Genomic DNA, 25,322 nt, shown 5'->3' on the forward strand with positions numbered 1-25,322 from the left:
TTCTGTTCCAAACGGACTTACAAAACCTATTAATGTGTCTGTGAATGACAACATGACAAAACAGTCACTTTCCAACAACTTTATATAGAAAACACTGATACTGTAGGGATCAGAAACATTATAATACAAATTGTTTTTAAATAAACATACATTAAAAGTGGTCTCTCAATGCACCCACGGATAAGTCACTTATATTAATTAACATACTATCTTGATGTTTATGAAGACTTTCCAATGAATATGCAAAATTATGATTAACAGTTTATTTCAAACATTGCACAATAGCTTTTAGTGTTAATTTAACATAGGTGGTCCTCCAATCTAGGGTGACGACGATGACAATGATGCCTGGACTAAGAAGTGCTGAAAGAACTCCCGCGCCTTCCTTTTCTCCGATAGGTCCTGCTTGGTGGGCGACCTGAGGAGCAGTGAGGCAAAGATCGTGCCTACACAAAAGGAAAACATGGCAGGAGCTCAAAAATTGTTGCCAGGTATTAATGACATTCTCATTTTTGAGTCTCTTTAATGTCTAATCAGTTGCTAAAGTTGAAAGCTCTGAATGTCATACAATTTGGAATTTGAACCAAAACTGTAAAAAAAATCAACTTAGAATCAAAGGATTAACTTTTGTTTTTTCTTTGGCTTTTTAGGAGACATTTGTTCTGAAAAAGGAGCTTGTCATAGTGTAGTGGTTAGCATTCTGGACATTGGAGCGGATGCCCCAGGTTTGAATCTCCACTAGTAAGCACCATCGATATTAGTCAGAAAGGGCATCTGGAATATAAAGGGCTCAAGCCAGAAATCGGTATGCGGATCAAAAGTAGTTTTCTCCAGCAACTCCGGAAAAAAGCAGAAACAAACAATTTGTTTCAAAAAAGGAGCTACAGAACGTGAGAAAAAGAATATACAGATATAAGAGTGAATTGTATTTATTTTTATTCAGATAATTAGCTTTGCACATTTGAAAGTGAGCCCTAAAAGAAGTTTGTGCCCAGGTACAAGCTGTAGGCCCCCCGCTCCCCCTCCGTTTTGAGATAATGGGTGAAGCTGGACTATCTGCCAAACTGTTGCTGAAGCTCTCAAAAAGGGTTTGTTCATTTATTATCAACTCCTATATCAACAAAATTAGAAAGCGGGTTCGGCAGTAGTCTGGAAGTCCTTGGGGGTGCTTGGGAATGTGACCAATCACAGCGGAGTAGGCATGCCTGGAGGCTGGCCATGGAAGGAATAAATAAACAGCTGGAATAGGTGCAGATTCTAGAAGATCTACAAAGCTTTCTGTGTGGGTTATCATGTCTATGAGTCCACAACTCAATACATAAGCTGAAAATGAGAATAATAGGTGCCCTAGATAGAGGGTATATAGTTGTCATATGACAACTGCCTACACAATATGTAGGCAGTGTAAGTGTGTTTGACAAAGAGCAGTGTTTTACTTTTATTTTATTTTTCAAATTGCACATATGTGATAAAGAATAATTTGCATTTTTTTAATGTCTTACCTACGATGGTTACATCTAACCGATTACTTGCAGAATTCTTCAACAGCTCCCGCAGGAAAGCGGCTAAGTAGTTAAAAACATTTCTGTGGCACTGAGGTAGCGTGGAAATAACCTTTAAAAAAACAACAAAAAAAGACATTTTAGATTAAATGTAAATTAAATGTAAGAAACTCAATCAGTACAATGTGGTGTGTACCTTCTCACACTGGCTGGCATTGGCGCAAGACTCAAGGCACTGCTGGTAAAAAGCATAGGGGACCACTGGCTCTGGGAGGGCGTCCAGGAAGAGGAGCAGGGCTTCCGCTACTGAGTGGTTGCTGCCAGCTGTAGGTCATTACAAAGTTAAGGCTCATCTTAACTGCATTAGGTATTGCGCTATTATCTCATTGTCCCTCACTTTGCAAAACCCTGACGTAGACAACAATGATGATTTCTAAAAGGATACAGAGAGAATCTGCCATGCCGGTGTCGAGGCAGTCCCTTATTTCGGCAAATTCACTCCGGAGTCCAGGTTGCTGAAATATGTCTTCCTGTGAATACATAATATAAGGTGATGTGTCAAAACACCGGAGCAATTTGTGTTTAAGTATATGTAGCTGACAACGGCTTAATGATCATAGCTTTGTACCTGTTTGATTGCATTGCGAAACAAGTGATCCACCATCATCCACAGTTCTTTTGGAATGTCGAGAGGCTTTTCATTGCTCTCATTCCCAGACGTTACCACCTGTTGTTGAGATGCCTTTCAAAATCAAAAGGTACTCAAGTGTGCTTATGTGCAAGTATGGAAGAAAAGTTACCCACTAGTTCACGAAGGGCCTCCTGGGGCATGTCTTGGATGGGCTCCCTTAGCCGACACAACATATGAATGGGCGTGCCAAAGCAGCTGGGCAGGTAGCGTCCCGTCACTGAAATGAAGTAGTCCTTGCCGCGTTGCAGGTGTAGGACCAGGATGTCTTCCATTTCTTGCTTGCAAGAGTTCAGCTCAGGCGCTGTTGAACGGTTCACAAAAACCTCGAGATCGATGTCCACAGAAGTGCCTAAAATGTAAACAAAGGCCAGTAACTGCTAAAATTAATTCACACATCCACCAGACGTTGGTCATTTTTATTCACATAGGTGCAAAACAAATGTTCTATTACGCAATATGTAAAGACATGGGTTCTGTAACATCAAACACGGCTCACCCTGAGGAATAAAGCCTTTGGGGGGGTTGGCAGTGAGCCAGGGCTTGCAGTACGTGTCCTCGTTCGGCTTCTGGATGAACTCAAACTGACACGGGACCTGGCCATCATTGAAGAGGCTCAGCGTCTTGGCGTGGTGCTCCATGTACTTCACATTCTCAAAGTGGAACTGAGGACAGGATGGCAGCCATCATTGTGACTAATGACAATAATGCTTGGGTTCATTTTTAATTTAAACTTTCTTTACCTCTCGCTTGGACAAGGTTACGGACGGAATGCACTCGTTCTCCATCTTGTCTAAATTGCGAACAATTTCTTCAAAGGTCTTCTTGTAGGATTCTGCATTAACTCTCTTGATCTGTGACCCCATGGAAAGGATTGTTAATGTTTAATATATTGTTAATGCAATAAATGTAGAAAATATTAATAAATTAAGCATTTGCACCTTTCACACTGTAAACTTTTTTTTACGTAATGTCTATGATTAGCACAGATGAAACTAGTGCCATCTACATTTTCTTTGTTGTGTAAGCCAATCACTGGACTGTGGGCAACTTTCAGTTGACGTGATAAAAAAACCCAACATAAATGTGTAAATAACGACATAAAATTTTATGTAAATGCATTTACATTTTTTAAATCTGGGCCATTATTTCATAAAAATCTCCCAGATATTGAGAGTTTTATAGTGTTTTGGTGAGAGGCAATGAGTACCACTTTTGACAGTCCTTGAATATACCATAGGTGTGTGCTAACTTTCTCCCACGCTGTACACATAGGGTACGATACTGTATTTTTTTTCGTCAAAAATGTTGTCCCAAATACTCTCCAGGAAGTACATGGGAATTTATAAAGGTAAAAGGTTTGACAGTGTTATTGAGTGCTGGGGTGGGATGTGAACTGAATAGGGCGGAATGTTGCAGTTGCAGCAAAATCCCATTGTACTGGCTGGGTTCTGGGTTACAAACCACCGTATTAGCTATCGCGGCTTTGAAGGAGCTATTGTGCGTCATTTATTCTCTAGGAAAGAAGCTCCTTACCCCGATTACAAGTACAGAACTGACAGGTTTGTGGTCACTGGTCTTGAGAGCCATGTGACTCTGATAATGTTGCTGCTTGATCTCCTTTCCTCGCCACAGAATACGGTCACACCACGCAGGCACGCGGCATTTTTCACTAAATTTACAAGAAAAAAAAAATTTACTCAAAGACTGTGGGGAAAAAACATTTTTTGTGTTTGACAATACCTGGTATCCCACATGTCGGAGCCTGTGTCATATTTGTAGGTGGGCTGGAAGTCGATCTCCCCCTCCACAAAGCCAACAAACACCGCCTCCTCGTCGATCTGCCTCTTGAGCTGGAGGATCAATGCAACCAGTGAATGTCAATGGTTTACGCCACCATAAAAAAAATGTAAAAACAGTAATGAAAGTACCTGATCGTAAGTGTGCAGCATCTCAAAGTCCTTCTTGCTGATGAGATCCTTTACATTGTTGACATCGAGGTCGCTGATCCTGTAGTTGAGGTCCCCGATCCACAAAACCACACTGAGAAAGAACGGTTCAACGATGCATATTCAGTGACATAATATAAAACAATGATAATACTTTAAGGATGGATTATTCTCTATTTCCACATCTAGTGGCCTGGGGCATGTATTTGCTGTATGTACACAATTTCTTGGAAATTAACAACATGTCGTGTATCTATTAGAGCAGAGGTCACTACATGTTGTAGTTTTATGTAGTTTTATTGTAGTTATATGTAGCTGTGTACTGTAAATGTGATGCTTATTCCATACTCATGCTTCATGATGTTTAGCGGAGGCTGAGTAGGATCAATCGATCGAAACTGAAGCCGGCTACAAATGTCCTTGTAGTCCTGATTGCGCCTCTCGTACTCTTCGACGTGTGCCGCCAGGTGAGAGTTGACCACGCAGATGTCCGAGTTGTGGAAGCGGAATCGGATTGCCACGGCGCCTTTGTTTCCCTGTCAACCCACAGGACAGTGATTGATAATGATTGACAGGAGAGTGGAATAGAGAGGATAATTCTGGGGAATGCATTTGAAAATCGGTCTGTACCATTCGCCCCATGATGCCAGTTCCCACCGACTCGGCCTCCACGTCGGAGATGAACTCCGCATGCTCCTTCTTCACGTAGAAGAGCAGCATGATACCCACCAGGCGCACCAACTTCACCTGCAGCAACATTTATTTTCAATCCATATTCAACACCATTAGCAGGATAGCAATATCCTCAAGTGCAGTCTCAACAATCAGACCTAAAAATGTAATATTTTCATATTCAATCATATTATATAGCTTGGCAGTGGGTCTATCTAGACAGATCGCTAGCCAATTATACTTTAGTCTACCTTTAATTCTAGCAGAACATGCACAAGAAATGCACTGCAGCCACTTTCTGGTTAAGAAAAGCACATTCGGTTTTGACTGGTAGGGGTGTCCGATACTGATATTACAGCCTTGAAATATGGTTGCATACCAATATCAATCCGATATCAGCACAGCTGTTTGTTTGTAGTGTTGAATGTTAGAAAAGGTTCGATCAAATGACATCACTCAAACTGAAAACAATACTCAGCAAAAGTATGCATGAGAAAAACTTACCCATTTACTTCTTTACTTTAAGCATCTGAGGTTTTATGCACAATGTAGTAAGCATAACAACAATTCAAGGTGCTCAATTAAGTGTTTAAATATGACTTTACTAATCACTGACATGGGTTGGTCATCTTTTTTGTTTTAGCTAATGACTTTTTGTCATCCAATATTGCTTCAAATGTGCAATGAGTTTGGTCGTCTTAAAATTCCCTGGTTCTGTACCACCAAGGGAAACTTGTCCATGACAAGTGTTGCACACTTTTTACGGACATTAGCAAAAAATACAAACACTCTTCCTCCACGTTTAACACGTTAGCACACAGTGTTGTGATTGCGTGGGTTCTATCTGGGCGCTGCTGGACAGACGTGCTGGGGCGAAGTCTGGAATCAACTTCTTGTATCGGAGTGCCAACAGCAGATATTTTAGAAAGTCATTTATATACTAATTTTTTGCTGATATTAACCGGATATTTGATGTCAATATAGGATCGGGACACCACTAATTGTTGGTGTTTTGATGTCTAAAAGATAACCGGTGTGTGTGACACAGAGTGACTTTAAGTGGATGAAAATATGTTAACACGAGCAACTGACAGAGGAAGCGGAAGCTGTTAATCTACTGTCAGCAGTCACCACAAAAAGGGAAGCAGATGAAAGAAAAGAAATCCAATTATTAGAACATAATGTAACGGTAATAGTCACATTTCCATTAATTCTTGATTAGGGCCAAAAAAAGGAGACGTTCTTACTAAGGCATACTTGGCATCTGGATGCAAGGCTTCAGACACGGCCTTTGTCCACTCCAGCTCTTTAGGAGTGTCGTTGAAGAAAAAAGCCTCTTTGCTGAGGTCGAGCTCCTGGAATCTAGCAAAAAAAAAAAAGTGTCCATTTATTCAGAGTTCTTTACAAGGTACCTTTATAATCCTCCACAGCCAACTGAAACGTAGGCAGGATCAGTGGGTGCTTTATCTTAAAAGCTGATCCGTGTTCACCTTTGAGTGGTTGGAGCCTGGCTGTGGGATACGTTATGGGTGTAGCTGAAGTTGATACCTTACCCCACACAGTACATGTCAGGAGGGTCGGGAGTGCAGCTTAGCCATGGATGGAGGCTTTCCTTCGGTGTCTGCCCATTCACATTATACGTGCCCAGGAAAAAACTACAAGAAAGAAAGAGCGTTAGACTGCATACACAGATCCGTCAACAGGCGGCAGTGTGTGGCGTTGACTTCTGGGAAATTTGTACAATTCAATAATACATAATACAAAACTACAAGCAGAGTGGAGTCAGTGCTATAACACCTACAGGCTGCTGCTATTGCTGCTTAATTTAGCAAAGAGCTGCACACACAAGTACAAACCCACAGACGTTGACTCACACTTTTTTTTTTTTACGTAACACTTGCAGTGTGTTGACAGTTAAGATTGTAGAATATGTATGTCTAGGTTACGTATTTTACACTCCCCGGCCATGACATTATGTATACCCAAAAAATCCAGAAACATAACTAAAATACTACAACAAAACCAAATTAATAAACCTACCTGAAATGCTCTCGGTAAATGTACAAATCCTCATTCTTCAGCAGCTCACACCGGATGAGGTTGTCTCGCAGGCCAAACTGCGGCATGGCTAAAATGTGCGCTTTGTTGGACGGCGTGTGGCTAGAAGAGCGCACCAGGTCATCACGCTCGTCTCGGCTGGAGATGCCCTGGCTATGGAGAAGGAAGCGAGGCAGAGCGAAATGCAAGATCGTTGGATTATTTTGTCATGCTGATTGCGTGATGATACCCTCTGACATAACACAGCACTTGTCTCCTTACACCTAGGAATGATACGACGTTATAAGAGACTGATGTCCAAATGCAGATGACAACCAGAACTGGTATGCAGTCAAGCTCTATTTCTGTGTGAAGCAAAAAGGATAGGGAGGGAATGTAATATAGCCTCTATCCTTCCAGGAATATTCTGTAACTTAACTCCATCTTTGAAGATCAGCTCAAGTGCGGCAACCGTGGGATGCACGGCTTGGTAATTCGCCTCAATAAAAAGAAATGTACTAGAAACTAGGCATGGGCCTTTTTCCCCTGATGCTAGGATGCTAACTTTGCAAGCACTGGGAACCCTCTAAAGCCAATACTTACAAGTAAGTGAGTATACCAATATTGCCCTAACTTTTATTGAGCCTAGGTACAAATTTTTACATTGGATAAATCTCACATTGCATGATTTACTGTAATTTCCCAACTACATCGGTATGTAAAATTTAGATAGAAATTGCAGCCTGACAGATCATGAGAATGTTATTTTTTTACCTTTTAGCAACTTGCTAATAAAAAAAGCATCCCAAACATGAGCTTAGGTCTCAAAAGGATTAAACATTTATCTTGGAAATTGCTGCATTTGTAGTTGCGTTAACATCTTAAAGTGATGTTTGCGTGAACTTCCTGTAACTGCTGCCTTTTTAAGTTTCTTGCTGTAAAAGAAAGAAACTTAACTCACTTAACCGAGAGTCAATGTTTTGACACACCGTTTGTTTTTCCACAATCAGTCGTCCTATAATTAATGTTCCACCGGTGAATTTGAATAATACCTTTACAGCTATTTCGTGAGTATTTTCAGCTTTCAACAACAAAATGCTCCAAAAGTCTTTCATTCGAAAGCCTTTCCATCACTTGGTACAAAGCTGGTTATGTAAAGGTATTAATGACGTTACTTAGAAAGACTTTACCTCTCAGGGGTGTAATGTGCTCTGGTGATGTGCGTCGCACTGTTGGAACTTTTTTGCCCTTCAAAGCTTCCCTTTTTCTTGTCTGACGATTTCTCTGTTTGCAAAAAGTAGAGAGTGGGAAATGAAAAGAATCAATAATGAGCAAAAATTTACACACCACATTAGGTAAACACGCATAATCTAATGGGGTCCCATGTTTGACAATTACGTCATTTAATTAACCACAATACCTCAGCTCCTGCATTGATCGGTCAGTGCAGGTGTACCTAATGACGTGTCTGTAGACTAGTACTTCTAGATAGAGTCTCTGCATATTAAATAGGTTGCATCTAATGGATGAGAGGGGTACACAGCATGGCCTCTGTCTCCTGCAGCTTGGCAGGACAACACAGCTGGCTGAGCTCCTACTGCAAAGCAAGGAAATGAACTCTATTCCGGAGCTTAAGGTGCACCTGACTAAAATCACACAAAAACAGACCGGCTCAATACATTTTCAGCCCAGCGCCTGCGCTGTACATGGCGACAGTGAGAGGCATTGGAGGTGTTAGAAGTTGAACAGGAAGGGCAAAAGAGGAGTGCCCTCGGTCAACCCAGATAACTGTGAAATGATTTTGCCAAAGCAGTGTGCTTGAAAAGGAACTCAATATGGGTTGTCAAGGATGAAATGCACATCACTGTAAGTTGAACAATGCAATGGATGTTTACTATCAGTAAATGTTGTTATAACACACAATTAGCTGTCGGCTAGCATCCAAACACAAAACACTGCATCACTCATCACAATCACCATAGCAATCATGTCCTCCACACAGACTCGCATATTTTAAATAGAAGTAAAAGAAGTCAAACAGACATGAAAAACTTTTTTTTCAGTCTTTGGTCATTCAATGAGGGCTTGTTCCACTCAATTTTGTTCAATACGATCGATGAGGGTGTTTTTGTATGACTCTGTTTGATGATTTATTTTGCCTCCATGCAATGCATGTTTACTATCAGTAAGACTGAAACATTGTGCTACCATGCAATAATATAACTGTATTACCTCATTAGGTTGCTTATTTCCTCAACTGTAGCATATAGCGAGCGTTCATTAGGGCCTAGTTTACTTGAGGTTTTTAGGTAGATGTGTATTATTTCTAGAAGGTTGATATTTAGTTCAGTTGTCCATTCGTAATTATTTTTGCATCATTTTATGAATGTAAAACTATAAATATTGTCTATTAAATGTGCTATGTGTTAACATTTTTGGGTGTCTGGAACGGTTTCATTGTATTTACATTATTTTCTATGAGAAAAATTTGAGTTTTGAGGCGAACCTTTTGGAACAAATTAATGACCTTAACCAAGGAACCAATGTACTGTTTTTCTATTTTTCCCCACAAAGGAAAAGGCTTGTCCCATGCAATATAAATACAAATTTGTTTTAATAATCAACATGACATTGCTTTTTTCAATTAAGTCTTGACATTTTTAGCATTGTTTGAAAACTGCTGCACTGTTTCTTCATAGTCCACCATAGATGTCAACTTTACAGATGACATAGTTTACATTCCTGTGCATACTTAGCTCATCTTAACTAATGAGCTCAGCTAGTGGTTTGCTGGTAGTGGGGAGTGAGATGGAATTTCACATATAATATGCATCTTATTCAAAAGCTCTCATATTTTACACTAGTCATTCATAGCCTTATAAGCACACATGCACAAAGTTCAATATTACACAACTCACTCTGCTCTATCAATGCAGCTTAGAGCCATAAACATTGGCATTAACTAATGCACAGCGATTAAACACGACAAACCAGTAAAGGATAGCGTTAAGTCACATAGAATACACTCTTAAAACGCAGATTGTGTCTCAATGAATGACATGTTATTACAACAACTCTATAACCACAACAAGGGGCAACCTCAGTCTTCCTGACGACTAGCATCACAACATCAGCGAAAAACAAAATACAAGTGGTAGCGCGGCAATTTTGTATTAATGTAATAGCTGACAGCTCATTCATGCATTTGTGAGATATTTCAGGATAGTGTCTGTGATTTGTAATATTAGACGACTTCCTGTCATGAATTGACGGCAAGCTTGAAATCACTTCCTTTAGCTCGGCGGCTAGCTAATTAGCCAAGTTAGCTGTCAATGGCGTCAACCACACTAGGGTGCGACTAATACGGATGGAGAAGGATTATTTTCTCATACCAGAGTCTTTCATCACCCTTGACATGTCTCTTCTCTATCCCCGCGCATTCTGGAGAGGAAAATGGTGTTGTCCGTGAGTCCACACCAGGGAGCTACGGACTGAGACCTGCCCATGCTAGCTTTACAGTGATGGGAGGAGTTATGTCTTCACTCCACTGATTGAGAAAGACATCCAAACTTCAAACACTTGTGTGTGTGTGTGCGTGTCTACAATAACGACATTTAAATGTTGTTATAACACACACAATTAGCTGTCGGCTAGCATCCAAACACAAAACACTGCATCACTCGTCACAATCACCATAGCAATCATTTCCTCCTCACAGACTCGCGTATTTTAAATAGAAGTAAAACGGACATTAAAAAAAACGTTTTTTTTCAGTCTTTGGTCATTTAATGAGGGCTTGTTCCACTCAATTGAAGGTGAAGGTGTTTTTGAACCCCCTAGTTTTTGTATGACTTTGTTTGACGATTTATTTAGCCTCAGCTCTTGTACTCTGTGGTGGTAAGAGGGCAAACCGTTCATTTCAGTGAACCGGATCATTCCGGTTCATTGAGTAAAAAGATCCGTTCATTTCGGTCAATTGGTCGTTAGCCTGTGAACTCCCCCCTGTGCATAGACCCGGTCAGCCGTGTCGAGTCAGTCCGTTCACTCATGTTCACGTTCGTTCCGACTCAACAGCACAACAACACGCGAGGACTAGTGGTGTGTCGGTCATGAACGAACTGGTCAAAATAACTAGTTATTTGAATGAACGAGGTGAACGGGTATATTAAGGGCGGTGACCTCGTTCATTCCGTTCACAAAAAAGAACTAGTTCTTTTTATCCGTTCGTTCATGAACGACACACCACTAGTAACCTGTCTCAGTTATCATACAATATTGTGCATAACAAAAATGTTACCTTTTGGCACATTTATGCTTGTGGAATTAATAAAGATTCCTAGCATTGCTTGTTTATTCAGCCATCTTGGATCACACATCCAAGAACCATTCTTGTGACAACACTACACTCTCCTTTAAGACTCATTTGACAAACCAACATGGGAATGTTACACAAATTAGTCTGTTTGCCAATATTATCCTTCCGTGTACTCGAGTGCTCAAACAAAGCATCCCAAGTGTTGGTAACTCTTTTATCATTACAATGCCTCAAGCGGCATAGAAAATGAAAAGAAGGAAGGGGCCAAATAAGGTTGGAAGTATTAGCACTTTGATTAAAAAAAGCAAACCTATTGAATTCCAGAAATAAAAGTGTCCGTATGTCTCTCGCTTCAACACCCTCGCTGCTCGTCATCACCTTCTTTGCCAACAAGTAAAGGTAAAAGTGATGTTAAATGTTCATTTATCCATTTTATCTGTCATGTTTATGTATTTTGCATTGTTTATTTTGCAGTATTTCCCATCAAATGTATTTTGTGTTAACATTGTTTCCTATGGGAAAAAATGTTTCAGTGTTCTTACACTTTTTCTATGAAACAGCAGTTTTGTCTTTGGATAAGTAGAGAAAGTATCATTATGTCAATTTCATTCTACTAAAGACTTTTATTAAACTAACCATATTGTTGATATCGATATAAACTGGATTAGCACTGTCGGAGGGGCGGAGCAGAAGCCCGCAGGGTAGCAAACAGGCTACCATGTCTGCGGTGGAAAAAGTCGTCAAGAAATAAACAGTAACTTTAATATGGAGGTACTTAGAATCCAGAGCATTCATTCATTTTCTACCGCTTATCCTCACGAGGGTTGCGGGGGTGCTGGAGCCTATCCCAGCTGTCTTTAGGCGAGAGGCGGGGTACACTCTGGACTGGTCGCCAGCCAATCACAGGGCACATATAGACAAACAACCATTCACACTCACATTCATACCTATAGACAATTTGGAGTCGCCAATTAACCTAGCATGTTTTTGGAATGTGGGAGGAAACCGGAGTACCCGGAGAAAACCCACGCATTCACAGGGAGAACATGCAAACTCCACGCAGAGATGGCCGAGGGTGGAATCGAACTCGGGTCTCCAAGCTGTGTGGCCTGCACACAAACCACTTGGAATCCAGAGGAAAAAAAATAATTTTCAATCATAATTTTCACCACCTTAGAACTTGGTTTAAATGCCAATATGAGAAATATGTGCGATGTGCGTACTCATTCATTAATTTTCTACCGCTTATCCTGACAAGGGTCGCGGGGGTGCTGGAGCCTATCCCAGCTGTCTTCGGGCGAGAGGCGGGGTACACCCTGGACTGGTTGCCAGCCAATCACAGGGCACATATAGACAAACAACCATTCACACTCACATTCATACCTATGGACAATTTGGAGTGGCCAATTAACCTAGCATAGGCTCCAGCACCCCTGCGAGCCTTGTGAGGATAAGTGGTATAAAAAGAATGAATGTATCTGAAAAAAAAAAAACATCCTCATGTTAAAAAAAAAAATTTGGCTTTGATTTTGTCTAAACTCAGTTTGTGGAAAAATATTGGGATATAGATATATATTGTATATCGATATTCAACCTAAACATATTAGGATACAGGTTTTTGGTCCATATCGCCCAGTCCAACCCCACACATCGAAACCTACATGGACAGCCTGAACAGCAGTCGTTTTATTTGGCCCCCACGGCAAATTTGACAAAGTTCAATTTCTAATAGTGATAAATTGCTTCTATTTTTGTTTTGAAAAAAAAAGTAATCACAAGGCAGTGACATAGAGCAGCCTTAATAGATGAACTATCACCTCCTGATGTGATGTTATGACTGAACACCCTCAGACGAAGAGTTAAAAAGTTTATCGGCGATAATGCTTGAGACAAACCTGTTTTCCTGTGCTGGTTGAGTTTATTCAGTGTGGTGCCGAGGGGTGCGAAGGCTTGTTTGACGAGTCCCTGGCCTCTGGTGGCTGTTCGGTATTTGCTGATCCACTCAAACTTGGTTTCTTGGCTTGGAAACTTGCAAACATCTGCAGGCAGACAATGAAACAGGTAGACATGAAAATCTATCGAGAATACAAGCCAGAGAGAGTGTCTTCTTGTGTTGGGATTCGTTCAGCCTGCTCACCGTTATTATTCGCTACAGCTTCACTTTGAACAACAAGCTCATCTAATCCATCCATCTCTTCGATCCGTCACAATGCAAATCACCTTTGCGGGTACTCCCGACAACGTCTTCATTCGCGCTGCTGAGAAGATTCTAGTAGAAGATAGCACCCCGGCGATGAAAGTGACGTATCCTTAACAAAACTGCCTGACTCATCCCATCGCGGTGAGCAAATAAAAGTTAAAGGAGTTTGAGAAAGGAAAGTGTTCCTGCTCAAAACTACACCCCTTAAACTCCGCCTTCATCAGCTTTCACTCCTGAATGAGTGTTTACAGCCAAATGAGTCGGGTAAAGTTGGGTCCATTTGGAGCAATGCGGGTATTTTGCTTGGAGTTAGCCACACCAGCACAACAAGGAAGGTTGACTAGACAAACAGGTTTTTTTTCCCATGAAAAAAAAAGTGTTTGACATAGAACAGTTTTCCGGGAAGTGGGTGCATTAAAGACGTTCAGTGGAACTTCCACAACACCATGACACAAATGCTTTTTCTTTTCTTTGTCATGCCACCTTAGAAGAATACCAGTGATATTATAGAATCGGAACTGGAATGGACTTACTTTCCCATTTGGGCTGAATGTGGTTCAAGTGATAATAAGTTAATAACAATAATAAAAGAATTAGGACCCTCGTATCACAGACACAGACTTGTCACATTGTCAGAGGAGGGATATCATATCTTTTTGGGACACTGAACTCAGAGGTGTCCACATTTCTCTACAGCAAAGGCAGCATATATAACATTTAAAGGATGGAGGGTGCATGTCAATATTCTTCACTATGCTTAAAGTCGGGCTGCACAGCGGTCGAGTGGTTAGCACGCAGACCTCACAGCTACGAGACCAGGGTTCAGTTCCACCCTCGGCCATCTCTGTGTGGAGTTTGCATGTTCTCCCTGTGCATGCGTGGGTTTTCTCCGGGTACTCCGGTTTCCTCCCACATTCCAAAAACATGCTAGGTTAATTAGCGACTCCAAATTGTCCATAGTTATGAATGTGAGTGTGAATGGTTGTTTGTGTATATGCGCCCTGTGATTGGCTGGCAACCAGTCCAGGGTGTACCCCGCGCCTCTCGCCCGAAGTCAGCTGGGATAGGCTCCAGCACCCCCGCGACCCTCGTGAGGATTAATTAATGTTTATTTTATACCTTACTATTATTTCTATTCACGTTTTTTTACGAGGTAGACACATTTAACCCTGAAACAGACACATTTCTAAGTTCCACCATTGTTTCCAGTGGCTTCCTGTGTTATTATGCTATGTGGTCACTTTAAATGGAAACTCAACTGACCGCTCCACGCTCTGATGACCTCTGCGAGGAAGAGGCGTGAGTGGGACCCAAAAGGAAGTGTGAGCTCCAAATTCTCTTCCTGGTAACTCACTCTCACTCGGGTATCAGCGCCTTCAAGAACACACAAAAACACACATCAATAGTGAGTTACTTAAATTGCACTGTTGAAAAAAAATCACACATTCAAGAAAAACTCACCAACAAGTGCAAGGTCCTCTGGGGAAGATACTATGAAATGGAAACATGCATTAAAAGTGATGTCACAGCTTCCGCATTGTGTGACTGACAGCACGGTACCGAACACCCTACCTTGTGTGAATAAATACTCACTCTCAACAACAGCAAAGTCCAGGCAGATTGGTACGACATCCTCCAGGCAAACATCGTCAGCAGTGATGGCCATCCGTCGATGTGTATAAATAAAGATTCTACAAAACAAAGAATAAATAAAGGACTGTGGGGTTACATACTCATTCTACTGACATCCTATAGAATGAAAGTAAAAGAAAAATAATCACATGACAACTCACGCATGTTCTTTTGCAGACTGTACCAATCCCAGCAGTCTGCTTTCAGTGATATCATCTAAGAGGACGTCACATTGTACAGCATGTTTTCATATGAGTTAAGTTTAAATAACTATACATGAAGCCCATAGAAAGTGTCTGAAGGTCAATTTTACAATAATATAGCCCATAAGATCCCAGCTTTGCACGTTGTCTAGTGTTAAATGTGTACAGGTAAAGGTATACTCCTAAAATGCAATGGATGCAAAAGTCAAGCACTATATTATGCCCATGAAAGTAGCACAATTTGCTTTAATCTCTATTTATTGAATATGCTCACTGTCCTTTAATGCAGATGAAATATAACGTTGAAGTCTATAGATAAACTGATGTTGAAACAATGTCGCCATCTAGTGGTAGAAAGTTGCTATTACCAAACTTGGCTCACCTCCTGGTAAATGTCTAAAAAAAACACACATACAACCGTGTCCTTAAAACGCATTTCCACCATATGAACATTACTTCTGCTCATGTAAATTCATATTTAAGCTCACAGATATACAATCAGCCACGTGGTGATTTTAAAAAGCTTCACACTGTGGATTAAGAAACTAAATCCCGCCATTTTAAGTGAAAAAAACCACACAATTCGGCACCACAAAGCAAGAAAGGATACTATTATGCAGTTTTCGGATTCTTGCAGAGTGTCTTGGATGGCTACAGACTGATCCATGGCGGTTGTAAGAGGTAGGAAAACTTGCAGAAAGTCTACGCGTGGGTCATGGATGTCCCGAGTGGGGTGCAGCACGACGGACAAGACAGCAGCCTGGCGGTTGTTGCCGCTTCTGCTTGTTGTTGGACATTTCTTCGTGTGCCCAAAGTCCAGATGTTGTTTGCTGGATGTCTACAAAAAGTGAAGACTGCCACGCACTGATTCTGTAACCAGCGCCCCCCCCCCTGTGACGTCACAACCGGGCGGGCTGTCAACACACAGTACGAATAGGAGGTTAAGTTTAGGACTAGTCCTCTGTCTAAGTAAGAGATCTAAAGAGGATTATCGAGCTGATTGCGTGAAAGCTCCTCAGCATAATAGATTACAAATGTGAAGCATGGACAAGTTTTAGAACGAGAATGAAAGAAATTATGCTAGAAGCTAGCTAAAAAAGTAACACCAACATAACTTCGACTCCAATTTGATATTGTCACTCACGTTTAAGCTTCAAAAAATGAGTAAAATGTAGTGTAAGACAACATTTGGGTCAAAAATAACTCATGGCTGAATATAAAACTATAAAAAGCGAATTTTAACAAGTGTTAACTTACTAGCAGGTACAAGGATGTTGTCCACCTACACCCCATTTGCTTCGATTAGTCGTCCTGTTCAAGTCAATGTGATTGGATTGGCTATTTGTTGCTAGGCAGAATTTTCATTTTTTAACGCTTATCCTAACGAGGGAAGAGGGCGTGTGATGGAGCCTATCCCAGCTGTCTTCGGGTGAGAGGCGGGGCACACCCTGGACTCCTCGCCAGCCAATCACAGGGCACATATACAGGGAACTCCGAACGCCTGCGCACTAACCACTCAGGCTTTTTGCCGCCATCCGCCATTTTATTTGTTTACGTGAGACAGCGCCTCCTGGTGAGGAGCTGCTTCCATTGCCTAGAGTTCCCATTGTTTTTTTTAAATTTACATTGCTAGTGAATATTATCCCCATTTGCACTCATTAATCATATAAATATGCGTCAATTGATAAGATTTATTTAATTATAGAAATAACTGTATTTTGTACAATACGCAAAACTATATGAAGTCGATTCCAGTTGACGTGCTTGCCTTAAAAACCACACAAACATATTCACAATTCACAGGGAAACCCACAAACAAAAACCACAACTCATTGATTTAAAATGCAAATAATCTCAAAATTGCCTTTTGAAAAACAAACAAACAAACCCTGTAACAGCTCGATGTTTGTGTTTGCGTAAAGTGCATTATATATCATAACAGCTGCATTATTCTTACAATGGCTTTTTAAAGAAGGGCAATGAAAAGAAGCGTACAGTATCATTAGGTACACCTGCAGTATCTATAGAGTAATGTAATGTGATGTCTCCAAACCCTGTATTTTTCTATAAATACTTGAAATGAAATGAAAATGAAATTGTCAATGGCCTTCAGACAAAAAAAGAGGGGAATGTTTTTTAAACGGAATTTCCTAACATCCTGTACATACAATCACATATCAGCAACAGAAAACGAAGGAGGTGTAAGTGATGGAGCTGTCAGTGTGCTTTCTCACAGAAGGAAACCTAAAGCGACCAGCCAGCAGAGTAAAGATGCCAACTGTTCTGCGTGAAAAATCCTGCTGGCAGAGGATTGGAAGTTCAGCGTGCCGTTCAGCCACAGGCAAGAAGTCACGGTGACGTTGCAGCACTCCAGGTGACATGGAGGCTGTGTGGTGGGTGTGCACATTGTTTCGCTCGAGCAGTTAGCTGCGCAGCCTGCCGTCCACCGTAGGTCAGAGCCGACTGTTTCTTTTTTCAGCTGCAAAGGCGAGAATGGATGGAGGGGTGGTAAAAATTGGTGCAGGGCCAATGAGTTTGAGTCTATTCTACACCAGTCAATCATATATACTGCAGAATAACCCATACAGTGCTCACATGTATTTTCAAGTTTACAGAAATTACTTAGAATGGTAATATGTAGCTACCCTTATTTTACTATTTTATTATTTACTTCCACTATCATTGTTAATATTTTCATGACTACTACTACCACTAATATTTCAGTAATATCACGGTGGCTGTTTAACACTTTATCCATTATGGTTCTTGTCTCTTTTTGTCCCCATCTTGTCCCCGCACTCCCCATTCTGTTTTTTTTCTTATTATTTTCTATCCCCTCCTGCTCCAACACGGATGCTCCAAATTTGCATAACAACAAAACATCAAATAAACATTTTTCCCAGACCGGCTCACGCTGTTCCTAACACAATTAATATTACAGTTGTATTACAGTAGTTCGCTCAATGGCTTAAATGGCTTATTTTCTGTGATTATATCTATTATATTGGGTAATAGGAGTGTAAAAGTGACTATAGGGATGTTACATCATGTCTAAAGGGCTCTAACAATAATTAAAAAAAACATGTAGAGGGTCGTAAATAGGTTTTCTATGCTGTAAGTATTTGATTTATAATAAGGAATCCAGGGGGCTGCCTGGTGGATGAGTGGTTAGCGCATAGACCTCACAGCTAGGAGACCAGGGTTCAATTCCACCCTCGGCTATCTCTGTGTGGAGTTTGCATGTTCTCCCCGTGCATGCATGGGTTTTCTCCGGGTACTCCGGTTTCCTCCCACATTCCAAAAACATGCTAGGTTAATTGGCGACTCCAAATTGTCCATAGGTATGAATGTGAGTGTGAATGGTTGTTTGTCTATATGTGCCCTGTGATTGGCTGGCGACCAGTCCAGGGTGTACCCCAGCTATTTGGAGACATTTTGTACATGCTCACTGTACGTAACATTGCTGTAAGTGCAGTATGTTTGTACTTCAGCCAGACAAAAAAAGGGACAGTATCTTCAGCGTGTAACAGAGTAAGTACATGGTTTGAAATATCTTTCCCTCTATGTACTAGCCAATGCGCCAACATAGGGTGTGCGGTCAGGATGGCGATAGCTGCGCCAGCTATCTAGCATGACATCATAGCAGCGTGACACAATGCAACAGTGGCCAATGAATTTAACAAAAGAAAGAGGAAGGCCAAATAGTAAACAAAGGACAATAATGGATGGAGTAAATCCGGTGTTTGGTGTTCTTTCTTCTTGGCACTGGGCACCGAGTACACAATTCCATAGTCAGTTTGTTTTCATACAGTTTAAATGAACATTATTTGGTATCGAATAGCTAATTGTAGCATCATTAGCTCACCTGGCAGTGCAGATCTGAGGAAGAACACGTCTGCAATGTGCTGCTAAAGCTTGTGTAGCAAGTCGCACCGGTGCACGTGCCTTCATTGCATTTGTTTCCCTGAAAGAACAGGAGAGGAGAAAAGTAGACACACAGCAGCATACTTATGTTGCACCATACGATATGTTGCCCCTTTTCCACTGCATGGTGCCTACTTGGTTCGCCACTCGCTATTGGGAATTTTCCACTGGCAAAAACAGGCACTATTATTAGTGTCAGCAGGGACACTATAGAGGCAACGTAAACATTTGAGGACATATTAGTAGAAATAGGGCTGCACGGTGGACGAGTGGTTAGCGTGCAGGACACACAGCTAGCTCAAAGTTCAATTCCACCCTCAGACATCTCTGTATGGAGTTTGTATGTTCTCCCCGTGTATGCGTGGGTTTTCTCCAGGTCCACATTCCAAAAACATGCTAGGTTAATTGGCGACTCCAAATTGTCCATAGGTATGAATGTGAGTGTGAATGGTTGTTTGTCTATATGTGCCCTGTGATTGGCTGGCGACCAGTCCAGGATGTGCTGGACTCGCACGAAGACAGCTGGGATAGGCTCCAGCACCCTGCAACCCTTGTGAGGATAAGCGGTAGAAAATGAATGAATCAATGTACAGTGTAGGCTGCACAGAGTGGTTAGCACACATGGCTCACAGCTAGGAGACTCGGGTTCAATTCCCCCCTCGGCCATCTCTGTGTGGAGTTTGCATGTTCTCCCTGTGCATGCGTGGGTTTTCTCCGGGTACTCCGGTTTCCTCCCACATTCCAAAAACATGCTAGGTTAATTGGCAACTCCAAATTGTCCATAGGTATGAATGTGAGTGTGAATGGTTGTTTGTCTATATGTGCCCTGTGATTGGCTGGCGACCAGTCCAGGGTGTACCCCGCCAACATAAGCGAATAAATCAATAATAACCATTGAAAAATGGAAAACTGCCCCCCACCTGGTAGAGTAAGGGCTGCTTTGTGTAGTGCAAAAGTGTCACAATGACGTTCTTTAGTCCTTACGTTATCTGATGTCGTTGGCTGAGGGTTGGCCATGGCTGTGGTGACGGGCGCGGCGGTTGAAGCAGCTGCCGGGCAATAATGAAAAAAACCCAAAACAAAACAATGACTCGACTTGCTGCCCCGAGCAACACGCGGAGGATGCTCAAATATCTCAAACAAAAGATGAAGTTGTGTACCTGCAGACGGCATCATCACCATGGATGCAAAAGTGGAATTGAGGCAGCCCGTGTAGTTGCAGCAAGCCACGCTGCAGTTGGTCTGGGAGTCGCTCATGCAGCTGTCGTTGCAGGACGAGCTGCAGCCAGCCATGTAGTACATGTCCATCTTGCACAGCTGACGCAACATTGCACAATTACACAATTACACATGAATGTGTCTTAGCAGGCACATACCGAACTTTAACTTCAATGCTTTAACTTCAATGTCTATGCAGGTATAGGCTTGTCATTATTTTAATTTTACAAAAAAAACATTGTATTGTGGCAAATGTTAGCAAATGTTCAGAAGTAAAGTTTGTCCTAACCTGACAAATATCAAGTCATGTCATTATTATAATATAGGCGTATTATGACAAGAATTGTATCATTATCAAGTGATAGTAATACAGGAATGACGTTATACTTTTTGTAGCAATAAAGTCTGAACTTCCCAAGCGTAAAGCCATAACATTACCAGAATAAAGTTGTAATTATACAAAAAAAACCCTCACATAATATTGCAAGAATTTTGCAGAATAAAGTCATCATTTCATGAGTGTAAAGTTGCAATTTTATGTAAATAGAGACTTAATAGTACAATAAAAGTAAAATGTAATTTTATTGTAAAAATTCTACAATAATGAATTCATAATATTACAAGAATAAAATTAATTTACAGCAATAAAGTCGTCATATTTTCAGAACCAGGGTTGTATATGCTGATAATTTTACAGGAATAAAATAGTATAATATTATGAGAATTAATTGGTAATTTTACTTGAATAAAGTAATCAAGTTATAAGAGTCAAATTGTAATTTTCCAAACATTTATCAGTACCTCATGTAACATACAGTACAGATGTAGTTGGCCTCCCTACCTTGCACCATTGACCAGCGGCACATGGAGTCATATTTTGACTGGCGTACATTGTGTTGCAGTCTGAGTAGTTACATGAGAATTCGGGACAATATATCTGCATTTGGGAAAGAATAAATAATATGGATGATGATGACAGTAGCACTGCAATGTAATACAGTACAGTGTATTTTGTAAGTAACTTGCCAGGCTCATTGCGGTTGTCATCATACTGGTCATGTTATCTGTGGTGTAAAAATGGACAGGGAAGAACAATGTCATAATAATTATAATATACATTTGATGATAATTAAGAAAGGTGAAACCTACATGGTTATGGTTTTATAAGCCCAAAACAAATGAATTTACATTTACATAATTCCTTATATAGGAAAAAACAATCTGGTTTTGGATTTGGTTAGAACAACTTGGAAGTCAACCAACATCAACATCATGCTGCCTTAACTGGTGCGAACTAAACATACCAGTGGAGGCTGTCGTCTGAGTGTTGGACATCATGGAGGTCCAGGAGTCAGTGTTTGAACTCACGGAGGAGGGTGAAGCGGCGTTCGCCATAGTTGCGGTGGACTTGGGCATTGCTGTGGAGGAGGCAGAGTTGGTTCCTGTGTTAGGAGCACTGACTGAGCTAACAGACGCTGTGAGTGTAGAACCAGCAGCAGTTGTTCCTCCGGACATTGGCTGCATGGTGCCGGTTGCTGTGCCTGTGGATAAGGGTGAGCTTGTGGGTGTCTGGGTGGTGGCGGCGGTGGTCGGTCCCTCGCTCGCAGGGTTGGTGCCACTGGTGGACCACTGCATGTTGGTAGTTGCTGAGCCTGTGGATAAGGGTGTGCTTGTGGGGGTCTGGGAGGCGACGGCGGTTGTGGTGGCTCCCCCACTTGCAGGGTTAGTGCTCATGGTGGGCCACTGCATGTTGGTAGTAGCTGAGCCTGTGGATAAGGGTGTGCTTGTGGTGGTCTGGGTGGTGGTAGCTGTGGGTAATGTACTTCCAGAGCTGCTTGAGGAAGACTGCATGGTGTTGGAAGAAGAGCTTGTGGGTATTAAGGGTGTGCTTGTGGGGACGGGGGTCATGGAGGCTCCGGTACTGGAGGTGACTGTGGAGGTAGGCATGCTGGCGGAGGACATTGTTGTACCTCTAGATGTGGTGGAAGAGACGGGCTGGGTGGTGGCCGGTGTCGATGTGGCAACCATGGTGACTGTGGAGGTGGGGGCTGTGGAGGTGGCGCCTGAGGTGAATCCTGGCATAATAAGAAGACCTAATAAGAGGAGGTGTGATGGCATGATAGCGCTGCAGCCTGGGAACATTACAGAAAATAAAGTCATAAAAAAAAACATCAGTCAAGTCAAAAACACATTACAAGAATATCCATCCATCCGTTTTCTATCCTCACTAGGGTCGCGGGCGTGCTGGAGTCTATCCCAGCTCTCTTCGGGCGAGAGGCGGGGTACACCCCCGGACTGGTCGCCAGCCAATCACAGGGCACATATAGACAAACAACCATTCACACCTATTGGACAATTTGGAGTCGCCAATTAAGCTAACATGTTTTTGGATCTCAGGTCTCCAAGCTGTGTGGCCTGTGCGCTAACCACTCAACCACTGTGCAACCAACAGAAACATTTGACAAGAATAAAGTAGTAAATGTACAGGAATGTTGCAGGAATAAAGTTGAGCCATTAAATTATGAAAATAATGTGACAGGAATAAAGCCATAATATTATGAGAATCAAGTTGTAATGTACATAATTTTAACTTTACATACATAAACATATATTATTATAAGAAAAAAAGCAAAACAAGTAAAAAAGTCATATGAGCAATAATTTCGAAGAATAAAGGAGTAATTTACTCAGAAATAATGTAATAATTAGACATGATTAAAGTTGCAATTTTACGCGATTGAAGTTGTTATTCTATCAAAAAATAAAGCCACGTTTGTCATAAATAAATATAAATAAATATAAATAAATATAAATAAATATAAATAAATATAAATAAATATAAATAAATATAAATAAATATAAACAAATATAAATAAATGAATTAATTAATAATAATAAATAAAGTCCCAATATTACCACAATGAATTTGTAATGTTACAACAATACAGTTGTAATCAAGTCAAATCAAGTTGTAATTTTACAGAACTAAAGTTCAACAGGAATAAATTAACCAAGAACACCTCAACAAAAGAGCAGAAGTGTGCAAACTACAGCCATTATAAATGCCAAATAAATAACAAATTGTTCATACATTTTGTGTGGCCCTAAGAGTACTCAAAGTGTGTGTTTTTTTTGTCTCTATAGAAAACTGATGCTGATTATGTCATCAGCTCAAAAGCTAATCCAAACAACAAAAGGTTTGTCTCTCCTATACAAACTATACATGAAGTCAATACAGTCTGTGTGTATTGTAAAATTAGTTGTGGTCATTATTGTTGTGGCAGGAAAGAAGAGCCGTAATGATAAGTGACATGACAGTATATAATATGATGACATCACGGTGCTTTCAAAGATGTTCTTTGGACACAGTGCAGATGATTTACCACCCCTAATGGCTTTGTCAACCATAATGAAATCGATCCAAGCAAATATTTTCGGAGTCACCTGCTCCTAATTGTTGACATGAAACTGATATCATAATAGTTTGCTTAAGGGAAGCTAGAACCACATTCATGCAATTTGTTTACTCCCCTTTACACACACTTGTTCATTCCTGCTAAGAATATCTTTGCCATATCGTGATTTTAGTGAGCGAGTTTATCCGCGGACACAATTAAAATGTTTTTCTTTCTGGATCTGTCCTCGTGGGAGAACCGCTAAGCAGGCACTGCTTGTTTTTCCCCAGCACAGCCTCCTGTGGGCTCCACACCCTGGAAACTCAATGACAACATATCTCACTCACAGCACAGTATAATAACAAATTATATATATATTTATAGATATACATACTGTACATATAGTTGTTCAGTTGATATCATTTCTTATGATCACTATTTTAACTTGATTATTTTCCATGCTAAAAATATAATTGCTGCTGAACATGATGTTGACATAATGACATAATGTTACTAAAATACTATAAGTGTTAATAATAACAATAATTATTATCAAAAATTACAATGCATATAAAGAAAGATTTGTCTTTCACAGTGACGTCATTGCTTGTTATGGAATATAAATCTATATATATAAATATTTAAATGTATGAATCAAAATTACACACCAAAATAATGTCGGTCCAATGCACTCACCAAAAAAAATCCAACTGTTTAAATTGAATTTATGACGACGTAACACCGTGAAAAGAACCAAAAATATACATAAATACATATTTTTTTAATATATTTTTCTGATTTTATATGAAAACAATTTGAATTCATTGAATATTTAAAGTTGTGATAATAATATGTTATATATATGTATGTAACTTTTGCATCCTTAACACTGCATCATCACCCCGTCACTGCATTAAAATGCGGTTGCATTAAAACTACAAAATGCATTAATAACGCAAAAACTAGTCCCCACTTGGGTCCACTCACCTGTCGCGTTGTTGCTTCTGTCAGCTGTGGATGAAGTGAATGAGGCGTTGTGGAGAGTTTCTTTCCCGCTGTTCTTGCTGTCTGTCAAGCCCACCCCTCCTTCCTCCTTCTTTGTGATGCCGTAATAGGTGGACGCCCTCACCTGTGCACTGGGAGGAGACGATGTCTTGAGGGGGGGTTTAAAAAAAAAAGGGAGATTTAGCTTAGTTTCCACAAGGAAGAGTTTGACACAAAATGTCACAGAAAGCAAAAACTGAGGGTAGCAGGGATGATGTACTTTGACTTGCATCCTCCATCACGTCACGTCAACACAATGGAACATATTGCGTTACAAATCACCGTGTTGCACACCTCGCTCTAACTCCGTCACGTCAACAAAAAAATATCTCAGTGGATTAAACCTTCTTCCTGTTAGCTGATATTTGAATGAGGCACTGGTTGAGGTTGTATATGGAGGCCCTTGGTTTCGGTTGAAGACAATGTGAAATCAGACGCCCCCTCACCCTACTCCATGACCCCCCCCCCCACCTCCCAGCACACTACAATTACGCCTTTGTGGCTGACAGAACATTGAATTCTTTGACACAAAAGACGCTCAAA

General features: G+C 40.8%; 2 protein-coding genes across 8 annotated transcripts; both read right to left on the reverse strand.

Annotated features, from left to right (window-relative positions):
* Nucleotides 1-70: 70 nt before the first annotated feature.
* inpp5b (inositol polyphosphate-5-phosphatase B) lies at nucleotides 71-16,600 on the reverse strand. 5 transcript variants are annotated; one of them, XM_078790809.1, is made up of 24 exons: nucleotides 16,456-16,600; nucleotides 15,808-16,112; nucleotides 15,157-15,235; nucleotides 14,957-15,054; nucleotides 14,825-14,854; nucleotides 14,627-14,737; nucleotides 13,059-13,202; nucleotides 8,039-8,132; nucleotides 6,852-7,022; nucleotides 6,365-6,466; nucleotides 6,059-6,173; nucleotides 4,770-4,886; nucleotides 4,488-4,675; nucleotides 4,122-4,233; nucleotides 3,934-4,043; nucleotides 3,727-3,862; nucleotides 2,934-3,044; nucleotides 2,690-2,855; nucleotides 2,307-2,542; nucleotides 2,131-2,244; nucleotides 1,948-2,032; nucleotides 1,699-1,826; nucleotides 1,503-1,614; nucleotides 71-446 (listed from the first exon to the last, which is right to left on the reverse strand). In XM_078790809.1, the coding sequence occupies exons 2-24, from the start codon at nucleotides 15,863-15,865 to the stop codon at nucleotides 322-324; spliced, it is 2,742 nt and encodes a 913-aa protein (XP_078646935.1). In that variant the 5' UTR covers nucleotides 15,866-16,112; nucleotides 16,456-16,600; the 3' UTR covers nucleotides 71-321. The 5 variants fall into 5 exon arrangements, with proteins under 5 accessions (XP_078646935.1, XP_078646936.1, XP_078646937.1 ...); XM_078790810.1 differs by having other exon boundaries at nucleotides 2,131-2,229; nucleotides 16,456-16,599; XM_078790811.1 differs by lacking the exons at nucleotides 14,825-14,854; nucleotides 14,957-15,054; nucleotides 15,157-15,235; nucleotides 15,808-16,112; nucleotides 16,456-16,600 and adding an exon at nucleotides 13,301-13,432.
* Nucleotides 16,601-16,880: 280 nt separating this feature from the next.
* LOC131105374 (uncharacterized) lies at nucleotides 16,881-25,154 on the reverse strand. 3 transcript variants are annotated; one of them, XM_078790467.1, is made up of 9 exons: nucleotides 24,723-25,154; nucleotides 22,311-22,472; nucleotides 21,645-21,758; nucleotides 21,367-21,404; nucleotides 21,182-21,277; nucleotides 20,283-20,439; nucleotides 20,107-20,171; nucleotides 19,064-19,162; nucleotides 16,881-17,677 (listed from the first exon to the last, which is right to left on the reverse strand). In XM_078790467.1, exons 1-9 carry the CDS (start codon nucleotides 25,009-25,011, stop codon nucleotides 17,429-17,431), a joined length of 1,269 nt encoding a protein of 422 aa, XP_078646593.1. In that variant the 5' UTR covers nucleotides 25,012-25,154; the 3' UTR covers nucleotides 16,881-17,428. The 3 variants fall into 3 exon arrangements, with proteins under 3 accessions (XP_078646593.1, XP_078646592.1, XP_057909399.2); XM_078790466.1 differs by having other exon boundaries at nucleotides 21,831-22,472; XM_058053416.2 differs by having other exon boundaries at nucleotides 21,645-22,472; nucleotides 24,723-25,151.
* Between the last annotated feature and the right edge of the window lie 168 nt (nucleotides 25,155-25,322).

This window comes from Doryrhamphus excisus, linkage group LG5 (genome assembly GCF_037039965.1).
Source record: "Doryrhamphus excisus strain RoL-2023G ecotype Guam linkage group LG5, RoL_Dexc_Guam_v1.1, whole genome shotgun sequence".
NCBI lineage: Eukaryota > Metazoa > Chordata > Actinopteri > Syngnathiformes > Syngnathidae > Doryrhamphus > Doryrhamphus excisus.

What these genes read in the sequence shown, in the direction of transcription:
- LOC131105374 (XM_058053416.2), bottom strand. Translation starts at nt 25,011, where the DNA reads ATGCAAGTCAAAGTACATCATCCCTGCTACCCTCAGTTTTTGCTTTCT. An exon ending in CAGAAGCAACAACGCGACAG is followed by an intron (nt 22,473 to 24,722) that starts GTGAGTGGACCC and finishes TAATGTTCCCAG; the next exon opens with GCTGCAGCGCTATCATGCCA. An exon ending in AGCCAACGACATCAGATAAC is followed by an intron (nt 19,163 to 20,106) that starts GTAAGGACTAAA and finishes CTGTTCTTTCAG; the next exon opens with GGAAACAAATGCAATGAAGG.
- inpp5b (XM_078790809.1), bottom strand. Translation starts at nt 15,865, where the DNA reads ATGGATCAGTCTGTAGCCATCCAAGACACTCTGCAAGAATCCGAAAAC. An exon ending in GGACTTTGCTGTTGTTGAGA is followed by an intron (nt 14,855 to 14,956) that starts GTGAGTATTTAT and finishes TCCATTTCATAG; the next exon opens with TATCTTCCCCAGAGGACCTT. An exon ending in CAGATGCCAAGTATGCCTTA is followed by an intron (nt 4,887 to 6,058) that starts GTAAGAACGTCT and finishes ATGTTGCTGCAG; the next exon opens with GTGAAGTTGGTGCGCCTGGT.